The sequence below is a fragment of the Limulus polyphemus genome, unplaced genomic scaffold (genome assembly GCF_000517525.1).
Source record: "Limulus polyphemus unplaced genomic scaffold, Limulus_polyphemus-2.1.2 Scaffold2093, whole genome shotgun sequence".
Taxonomy (NCBI): domain Eukaryota; kingdom Metazoa; phylum Arthropoda; class Merostomata; order Xiphosura; family Limulidae; genus Limulus; species Limulus polyphemus.
The window spans coordinates 55,419-66,823 of NW_013667703.1; the positions used below are offsets into that span (position 1 = coordinate 55,419).

The window sequence follows — 11,405 nt, forward strand, 5'->3', positions numbered from 1 at the left end:
TGAAGCAGAAGCCAACGAGATGGAGACCAGTATGGAAGAAGATACGTCCCATAAAATTAAGAGACTTTGTTGAATTTTAATTTTGAGTTTGTAAATTATGTACGTTTAATTAAGTTATTTTTAATTATCTATTGGTTTAATGTAAGTGGTTATCGTTCGGGACGAACAATACTAAGGAAGGGGCAGTGTTACAACAGCGGAAGTCACGTGACGCTAGTAACACGTCATGAGATTCTAGAAGGATCATGTCTGTTCCTAGCAACTCTAGTAATACTAGTACTTGTGAATCCTTCTCTGGATGTATTGGTGATGTTAGGCCTAACATTTCCTTTTGCATTTCCCACCTACCCTTCATGGTTTTTGATATACTGCTACAATCAGTAGTCTAAGTATCTTTTATATCTTCCTCTCAGCATTCTTAATCGATAAGGAGTTCTAATGTAAATGTCATATATATACCATATATTTGCTATTGGCTATAGAATGACGAGTTGCCAAGATTAGTTCAACCATAGGATCTACATGACTCTAGGCATCTCCATGATCCATGTTACCCCTTACAACATGTCTTTTCTCAACTATTTACAATAGTTACTGCAGTAACGATATATAGGGTTATTCTATAAAATATTTTCATTTTTCAATATATATGGGAAAGTTTAAGAACAAATTGGTTTGTTTTTGGACTACCAATCTAGCATGCTAAGTTTGGTATGGATTGATCAAATCTTTAGGAGGAGATGCGTCCACAGACAGACATATAGAATGTTTTCCTTAATATCGCACCGGTATGGCTTAATATGTATAGCTCATATGTGAAGAACCTGTAATATGGGGATTAAGTACTTTCACCTTCAACAGAATATGAAAAAAATATGTATATTTATTGATTAATTGTGGTGAACCTCCCAGTAGCACAGCGCTATGTCTGCGGACTTTCAATGCTAAAAACCGGGTTTCGATACCCGTGGTAGGCAGAGTACAGATAGCTTATTGTGTAGCTTTGTGCTTAACTTCAAACAAACAATAATTGTGTTGAAAAGCTTCACATAAAATAGTTTTCGTTTCAAATACTGGGTTATTGTATATATAATCAACATTAATTGAAAAATCACTATGCATGATATTGTTATTAGTTAATATTAATCATTGAATAAATGGTCAAAATTGGAAATTGCGGAAGTGAAAAGAAATTTGTGATCTTTGTGAGAAATACGAATACATTTATTATCAGTCTGGGGAAATACTGAAATTAAGCATTTATTTACATTAATACTGTGCTGGATGAAAACGATTTTACTGGGGCTTATTTCAACTAATCAATTTAAAATAATGTTTGCTGATATATTTAAGTTTACAATAGCTTTAGTTTAATTTTAATTATTGCATCAAAACAAGACATGGGCGAAAATAAAGGAGAATCATGTTAATTGAGCCAGATGAAGTTTTATGAATAAGTATAGGTTTCAAGTACTGTATTTCTATATCATGTATTAGAATACGTTAGAAGAATTTTTTATGAAAGTGTTTACTGGGACAACACTTTTGAACCACCAGTTTGATTAATTGTTTTCAATTTACACTTGCTTTTCCCTGGATACACTCACAACCCCACGTGGCGTATCGGATGTCGAAGGAAAACGAAAATGATTGCTATTTTTATATATATATCTACATCAGTCACATATAGAGGACACTTTTTATATTGCAAAAAAAAAAAAAAATACTACTGACAGATTATATTGCCTTTTAAAAAACGAAGCAGTTTTTCTGTAACGATTAAGAAATGGTGTTCTTGTGAAGGTTTTGTTAACTGAAGGTTGCAAAAAAGAAATTATATGTTTGTACGAGCTGGAGGAAAACAAGCTATCGATTTTATGCATACATATATATATATATATATATATAGGTAAGTAATTTTATAAGTTTCCTGCTCATGTATACTCTATCAAATATGTATTTCAACCGAACTTAAATTTAAAGTTTTTACCAGGCAACAAAATAATACATAATGAAATACATAACTTTTATATTCCAATTTATTGTGACACCCTTACAATTAGTAGCTGGTGTTTAAAACATTGCTAAGCGTTTTTTGTTGTTGTTAATATTAATTGCACACACAAAAATAACAGGATCAACTATATAGATTGTCGTCTTCACTTCATAATTTAGTAACTTCAAAACAGCTTAGTGTGGAAGCAAAGAATCTTTACATTAGTTATACTATGTTGATTTGGATAAAATACAAATATCTGCAGTTCTTGTAGTATTCCTGATTAAGGAATGTTATTGCACAAGTAAATACGAAAAACGGGAAACTTAAGAGGGTTTTATATTGAATTGTATAGTTGTGGTAGCTGAAAAGAGAAGAATAGTTCACAAACAAACACACACACACAGAAGAATCAATCTTTGTTAAATTTTTAGACTGAAACAATATTAAAACATACACGACCAGAGTACTTGAAATGAAATTTAAAAAATCAAAGAGGAGAACTAAAATGAATTAATGTTAAACTGAAGTTCGAACTCTGGCACGTTAGATATATGTGCAGAAAAAAAAAGCTGCTGCATGTTATTTTGATGTTACTTCAAAGTTTTTAACCGATCTTAGTTTATAACAGCTTTACCTTTCCACGAGATTGTTGGGTAGGTGACTCCATAAAGCCAGCTTAAGTACACACCAAAATCCAACATACCATTGAGAAAACAATCTAGACTGGCAGCGTCTATCGAGATAACAAACCCCAGGATCATGACTGCAAAATATCAAACACGAGCTTACTGGTTTAAGCCAGAACCACAATAATATTTTTCTGATCTAAAAAATGGAAGGTATAACTGATACAACTCCACTCCCTTCTCTTAGCACCCCAATGGCTCAGCGATAAGTCTGCACGCTTACGACACTAAATATTGGGTTTCGATACCCGTGGTAGGCAGAGCATAGATAGCTCATTGTGTAGATTTGTGTTTAATAACAACCAAAACCCTTCTTTTAACCTGTGGACTACCTGCCTTTCCGATAGCCTAACCGTTCAAAATTATTGGCGGCTATACACAGATAGCCATAATTGTTTGTGGATTTGCACGAAAAAGTTTTAAACAAATAAACTTTCTCTGACCTAATCCTTGAAACTGAATAAATCATACCACCACGAAACCCGGATTCTAGCGTTGTAAGTCCGCAGACATGCCGCTGTGCTACTGGGGGACTTATCAAAATAGAATAAAATTTTACATAAACATCACCATTAATATTCAACACCAACAAAGCAGAATTTGATAAACAGGGTCAAAATTATAAAACCACAAGCAACAACTGTAACAATAATACTACACCAATATTTCCATTTAAGGAAACAATAATAATATACTTGAAAGTTAAATACAATTAATACAGAATACATAACATTAAGTGAAAGTATAAAGTATGAACAAAATAAAACTACGACCTCTTTTCACTGTTGCAATTGTCACGTTAACAAATGAAAGACGAAACCTTTCAGTGCTGTTATCGGACAGCAATCTGCCAATCACATCTTGGGCTTTCGATAGGTCAGGCTGGGACCTCCATAGATCTTGTTACTGCTATTTCCTCCTATCCATGTATCATTTGCCAATCTTGTTTCAAAAACAATATATGGTTCCAAGGCCTCCACCCAATGTATGGGTTAGACATGACAGTGATACCACCAGTGCTCCACTGTTTGGCAGTACAGCCCTATTGGTGCTATGGTTGACAGAGCGCTGCTGGATCTGGTGCCTTGGTGATGATCACTGTCCTAATGATCACGGATTGTAGAATGGACAGTCTTCTGAAACTGTGAAGGAACTCATGTTATTGATATTTTAGCATCATAAAATATTTATTTAGTGTATTTCATAAAACAATGTAAAATAATCCCAACTTTCATTTCTGCACAGCTCCAAGGAGTCTCACCTGTAAAGAATGCAATTATTGATATTTTTAATTTTTTGTTTTTCATCCTAAAGCTTAATCTAACTAAAGGTATTTGTAATTGCTAAGAAATTATTATCCCTTGAAGCATGTTTTGTTTTTCACGTAATTTGCTTTCTCTGTCAATGGCCCCACAGTGGCTCAGTGATTAGTCTGAAGGGTTTCGATACTGTTATGGGCACAGCACAGATAGCCAGTTGTGTAGCTTTGCGCTTAACAACAGACAAACAAACAAACTCTTTCAATGATTTTATTGCTATTCATTTAGCATCTAACGAAGCTCTGCTTTGAAAATACTTGGAGCATAAGGCTCAAAACGATTGGATAGAAGAGAATACAATCTATCTACATCACGAAAAGTAAACAAAGTAGTTTTAGCAGTAAATCGTGGTTTGTAGCATATTAATCAGACAAAATTCTAACAGGTTAAACAATGATCTGAAAGTAAAGTTCTTAACACTTTGGAATAAAACAGGTTTAAGATTTCTTACAAAACTGTCACTTTATTTTTGTTTCTGATAATGTTTTTGTGTTAAATGATATATATTTGAAAGATATAGGAGTATTCTTCTATTCAGGGTTTGCAGCCGGTACCAGGCCGCCAGTACTGGCGGTACTGGTTTATAGTATATCATATATGTTGAGAATAATATCTGTTACCACATGTCCCATCTTCGGAACGAACGCTTTCTCTGGTATTTCAGCTTCTCTTTTCACAGAATTATAAATGTTTGATGTGGTGTTTTTGAGTTCATACTAAGTTCAATAAGCGAATCTCGCTGTGAAAATCGACAATAGCATGAAATATGAAAATCTGGTGACTCTCTCGCTTGGAAGAGAACATGAATGTGCCTATGTGACTGATTGCACGTTAGGTAGGTGCTTGCGTGATTAATCCTTAGCATGCGGGCAGGTCAAACTACTTAATTACAATGGTATACGAACAAACTTGAATCAAACCATAGATAATAAATCAAATTTTAATATTATTTAAGTTTTAAATTCTTAATTGTTTAAGGAAATATTTAAAAACAACTTCAAATTCTCCTAATGTAAGAATCTGGATATTTGTTCTTGAGCCGTCTCCTTTCTTGGATTTGTTTTGTCCACTCCCTAGAAAACTACGAAATGTAACGTAAAATATTCACTATAATTTCGTCATCCATATTCTGAAGCTATATTTTTATATTTTTCACTTATGGGGCTAGTAAGCAATCAATGAAAATTCAGAAACCACTTTCTACCTCTGACATGCTCTAATTTACAGTTTGGTACTAGATTTTTCTGAGGCCGACTCCCAATAAATTTATAACCAATAGAAAGCCTAGATTTCAACTGATTCATTGCCATAGTCGTCATACTACGTGTGCTTACATATCATTGACAATTTGGTTTGATATGAAAACATATATCCCACGAGAACACACTGGGAAGAATAGTTGAATTTCTAACTGCTCAAGTCACATGATTAAAGATGCTCGAATACCGGTACCGATACCGGCAACCTGGTATCGCCGGTACTATCGCAAACCCTGCTTCTATTACCAGCCTGCTTGTATTACCTCTGGCCAGGGGTGTGGGTCATCTCCAAATGTGGGTTGATGCAGAAGTTTGTACAGTTGGTATGAGTTGGGGTTAATCTCCCCTTCAATATGTAATGAAAACTATCAATGTCATAAGTAATCTAGTGTTGTGAGATACTGCACTAGAACCCTAGCCAGACCTAAAAGAGTAATTTCAACAAATTCCCACTAGTCTTCACCCTGAGGAGAAATATTTTTCTTCTACTTCAACAGCCAGCGAACTTTTAAACCTGAAGATGTGGTGAAATAACAAGACAAACGTTTTGAGTGTTAACAATATTTTTATTCCTTGTTATATACTCGTTTCAGTTTCACTTTTCTTGCTGTACATGCTTAATTATATTTAGCTTACAGTTCCTTCGAACCTCTAATTTTGAGATATTTAATATTTACCCGTCGGTATTTTGGAAAACTTTAAATTAGATTTGCGTAACTGGAACTTTATCCAGTACGTGTCTTACTGCGTTATTTTACAACTAAGAAAATAAAATATTGATGTCATTAAAGATAAACCACCTTATTAGTAGAGTGCTTAATAAAAATATAAGCTAATTTCAAAATATGTTAGTTCAAGAGTAAAACACACTTGTTATATATATATGCAGGTTCTGCTGAGAATGCAATCTGTCTGTTTCTCTTAAGTTGTAAGATTATATAAGGTGTAAAACTGTCTTAATTTTGTATTGTAGGAGTGTTGAAATCGCCGAACCAACTGTACAACCTTTTGGTGAATGTATATGTTACCGAGCTTATAAGTCTGTTTTAAAGTTGGAAATGTCTTATATTTAGTTCATGATAAGTAGATGAAGAACACAGGAAAACAAACAAAAACAATCTTACCCACCAATATGTATTTCCTGTTGATTTCGCGGAAAATGTAGCAACGACTCATTACAAACTTTAATGCTTATTTTATATCATAAGGAGAACTTATTTTTAAAATGATCAAAACTACAGTTAAAATCAAGTCTATTTTTGCATGCTGAACAAAAATGCTAAAAATAACTGTAGAAATTAAACGTGACATTAAATTTATTAGTCCTCATTACGAAAAGTAATAGACCAGTATAGCACATACATATATATATAACTGTGAAATTATAATATGGTTTTTATGCATGTAGCATTCGTATCAAAATGTTATTAGCACCACTATACCAAAACTCTTCTATATTGTATAGGTTTAAATACGCCCAAATTGGAAATATTTTACATATAGTTTTATTTTAGTTTTGACAAATTTTATCAAATAGACATGTACGATTGTTTGGCTGTTGTTAAACACAAAGCTACACAATCAGCTGTCTGTCACCGCAGATATCGAAACCCGAGTTTTAGCATTACAAGTCCTCAGATTTAAGGTATGAATGAGCCACAACATTGGACTATGAAGAACTAGACTAAACTGTTTTACTGCTGTCAAAACTTGTGTAATAGTATTTCTAGAGCAAATAACTAGTGTTAATCATCTGAGCAAATCACCCCTAGATAACTAGTGTTAATCATCTGAGCAAATCACCCCTAGATAACTAGTGTTAATCATCTGAGCAAATCACCCCTAAGACATCTGGGGTCTTGTTGTGTTTTTTAATATGTAGATTTATTTTATTTGTTCCACCCCTTGGTGTGTCAGCGGTAAGTTTATGAAAATTATAACGTTAAAATCCATGGTTCGATTCTTCGCGGTGGACAAAGTGCTGATAGCCCATTTTGCAGCTTTGCACTACTAAAACAACATTTTTCTATGTATTAATTACTAAAGAACCAAATTACGATTTGCCTGAAAAAACAAAGACAAACGTTCACACTGCGTACACATGTTCGACCCTTGAACTTTACACAAACTTGTTTTGTATTTATCAGTTTAGTTATTTGACTGAGACATTTTGAACACGTGTAGTCTTAAGAAGTTATAAATACCGAAGGTTCTGTTGCAATACGTGTACTATAAAAAGTTTTTATGAAGAAACGTGTCATTGAAGATAGTTTAGCAATCATTTCAACTACGAATTTATGTTATTAGTGGTGTATTAACCTTCACCCTCTTGTCAACACAGCCTATTAAGAAGTGTTTCTTAAAGTTCAATACAAATACCTTATGATTTTCCAATAACATAGAAGAATAATTTCACATATCTAGTAATTTTTTTTCGTTTTGAAAAATCCAGGGGGGGGGGGGGCAAGTGACCTCCCTATTCCTCTTCCTGCGGGCGCCCGTGGTGGTGATCAATAGTTGAGTTGAGTGACTTGGAAGTTGATAAATTCATAGTTGAAATAATTGCTTAAAATATCTTCAATGACAAGTTTCGTCATAACCAACTTTTTATAATACACATGTTGTAACAGAACCTCCTTATTTATAACTTCTTAAGACTACACGTGTTCAAAATGTCTCGCCCCCCAGTGGCACAGCGGGATGTCTGCGGACTTACAACGCTAGAAACCGGGTTTCGATACCCGTGATGGGCAGAGCACAGATAGCCCTTGTGTAGCTTTGTACATAATTAAAAACAAAATGTCTCAGTCAAATAATTAAACTGATAAATAATTTTAATCTCGACCACGTCGATCCAATATTTTATGGGTTTATCTTCCCCGAAATAGATAATCTTTTGTGAAAATCTTTATCATTTTACCCAGTTCACCGTCCAAAAGTCTTATCAACGACAACAGAAAGCTATGCACATATACACACACACACACAGATATATTCTGAGTGTGTGGGTATTACTTTCATTACTTGAGCACACGAAACTTGCAATGCCAGTTTAATTTTAAAATAAGCTGTTGAGTGATGTGGTTTTAGAGATCATTATCTGTTTTAAAGACCAGTTCTGTGCAGATATCTGTAATATTGCAGTTTGAGTGTAATGGCACAAAGAAAAAGGAGTGGTATGGTATGGATGCTGATCTCGGGTGTAGAGAGTGATTTCATGATACATTAATATTGAGATGCAGTGGTTTCAGGCGGGTGTTATGATATGTTTAGTCAAGAAGCACTGATGCTCAAATCAGTGGGTGTTACGTATAGTGGGGGCGTAATGATTTGTTTATCAATAAGTGCGTAATATATATTTTGGGTTGGAAGGCAAAAAATGCTCAAATTACCAAGTCACACAGTGTTTGTGCGTAAAGATTCATAAGTTACTGAACAGCGTACGTGTACAAACAATTAAATGGTACAGTATAAGTGAAGCGGGTTATAGGTGTTCTTCAGATATGCGCTATTACACAGCTATACCGGTGCGGTACCAAGGGAGCAGTATGAAGGGGAAACTTTCTGTCTGTCTGTTGACGCATCTCCTCCTAACGAGTTGACCGATCCTTACCAATCTTGGCAATGTTAACTTAGTAGCCAAAAAAGCAAATCAAATTCATATTAAACAAACACATATATATATATTGAACAATTAAAATATTTTATAGAATAAACCCTATTTCGTTACTGCAGTAGTTATTGTAAATAGTTGAGTTTGAACAAAACTCATACCACAACAAAATTTTACAAGTCAAACATCGTACATAAAATTTTCAGCATTTTGACTTGTTTTCCATAGTAACTAAAAATAAACAGCAATGAAATATTCAGCTATAATGCGGATATGCGGTCGGATCGGTGTTTGGTCGTGTTGTGCGTGACCTAGGAGGTTCAGATGCTATCTAGATCTCTTCCTCTCTCCTTGACGGTAGTGTTTAATTTTTAATTAACAGTTAAATGCTATAAAATTAACTTCAAGAGATCAGGGTTCGAAACACTTCGCGGGTGAGGTATGCTGTTCCTACTTCCATGAATGTAAAGCCTATAACATTTGATGCTTTTTTGTTGCTTCTGTTAGTTTAGTTTCGCAATAGTTCTACATTTCACAAACAGTTCATTGGCAGTTCATCGTTTTCATTAGGTTACGTTATCAAACGCGTATTTGACATAAGTACTCTATAAATACATTATGATAGTTAATAATAATAATACACTATTATCTAGGTGATAAAGTCAAAAAAGTATTTCTGGCAGCTTCTACTATGGGGGTATTTTCTGCGTTTGTGAAGAAATTGACTGGTGTTTTGGGTATATCTGAGTGCGTAATATTTTGTGATTGAGTGCTCATTTGATCGGTTGTTTTGTTAGATTGTAGTTTCTTTCATTTATGGTTGTGTTCGTTTGTTTTGTGACACTATTTGGTTGTGCTCGAACTGCTGCTGCATATGTGGTTTCAAACTGTGTTGTTGGTCTCGGTAGAAGTGGTAATTTTGGTACTGATTGTTGTATGTGGATTGATTCCGTGTGTTGCGTATTAATTTCCGTGATTTGGTTATTATTGTGTATGTTGTAGATTCGTGTTTTGATCTCCTTGTATTTCGAACATTTTTTGTAGTTAGCTGTGTGCTGTTATTTACAGTTGCAACAATATGGATTTTCGTATTCCTTTGGCCACATAAAGTAGAGACGTTCTCCGACATAGTCCACACATCGTGGAAGAGATGTATAGACAGCCACCAACCACGTGTTCATATCGTTAGCAATCGAAACGTTTCGTCACGACAACAGCAGGTGTTTTGGACTTTTCTTCGAGAAACCTCTGCCAGCAAAGAGTAATGCCGTTAGTTATTAGGCTTTGAATATCTTGTGTTTCGTGTGTGTGTGTGTACTTCAATCATGTTTGTCTGTTTTTGTGTCCTGCTAGTGATGACAATTCAACTTTCGTCTACTGAACACTGTTTTTTTGAAAGTTCTTCCTGGATTTGTTCGATGTCTATGCTGTAGTGAATTCCTTTGATTACGATTGCTTATGTGTTTGGTTTATTTCCAGCCAAATGTATCGATATATGTCCTAGATGAAAGGCGTCTTCGAGCTATTATTTGAGGAGACTCTTTTGATCAGCCACCTCTGTCCCTTTGACTTGGGGCCCGGCATGGCCAGGTGGTTAGGGCGTTCGACTCGCAATCAGAGGGTCGCCGGTTCGAATCCCCGTCCTACCAACATTCTCGTTCTTTCAGCCGTGGAGGCATTATAATGTTACGGTCAATCCCACTATTCGTTGGTAAAAAAGTAGCCCAAGAGTTGGCGGTACCTTCCCTCTAGTCTTACACTGCTAAATAAGGGACGGCTAGCGCAGATAGCCCTCGTGTAGCTTTGCGCGAAATTCAAAAACAAAAACAAACAAACCTTTTGACTAGGACACCGCCCTTAGCTAGACGTTTGATAGCAGTGATTTTAGTGTTAGATTTATACGTATGATTTCTGCTGTCAACTGTGATTCTTTGTATGTGTCAGAAATGCCTTCTATTACATGATAATATATTGTTTGAGTGGTTGTGTATATTTTGTGTTTTTCATCTCTTGTAGCCGTGAGTTAGTATTTTGTTTGTTTGTACTTAGAGTGTTAGTTTGTAATCATGCACAAAACTACACAATCATTTGATGTTTTGCTTCTTTGTTTACTATTTGCATGTTTGTTTCAGCTTTGCTGTCAGTATTTGCATCGGTCATCACGATGTGCGTACTTTTATGTTCTTCACTACGTATTTTTCTTACTTGCGGTGTGTTATTTGTATTTGTAGGCTCTTTATTAATTTTTTCTTTTCTTTTTGATGTCTACGAATTCATTCTTAGCTACTACAACTAATGCATTTAATTGTAAACTTATTTTTAGTTTTGTATTAGGGCCACCTAGACTAGACTTACATGAAGTTTTCTTTAAAGAAGAGGCCATTTCTAACAACCCAGCTTCGATGTTACGTTGCCTACTGGCTAAAATGATGTTACGTTGCGTCTTGGTTGACGACAGGCACAACTATAGAGCACTGATGTCGGCTCTAGAACTCAGGTACGGAACCCAAAATCAGTCAGAAGTCTACA

At 34.9% G+C, this 11,405-nt stretch overlaps 1 protein-coding gene across 5 annotated transcripts in view; it reads right to left on the reverse strand.

The window, feature by feature from the left end:
- Nucleotides 1–3,678: 3,678 nt before the first annotated feature.
- The window catches only part of LOC106465917 (septin-7-like), a 69,335-nt gene continuing 61,608 nt past the window's right edge, over nt 3,679–11,405 (reverse strand). For 2 of the 5 annotated variants that reach the window (XM_022393862.1, XM_022393859.1), the window contains exon 13: nt 3,679–3,827. In XM_022393862.1, the coding sequence (XP_022249570.1) occupies nt 3,737–3,827 (91 nt within the window). In that variant the 3' untranslated portion in view covers nt 3,679–3,736. The remainder of the gene's footprint in view (nt 3,828–11,405) is intronic. The other 3 variants (XM_022393858.1, XM_022393860.1, XM_022393863.1) reach the window with 2 other exon arrangements.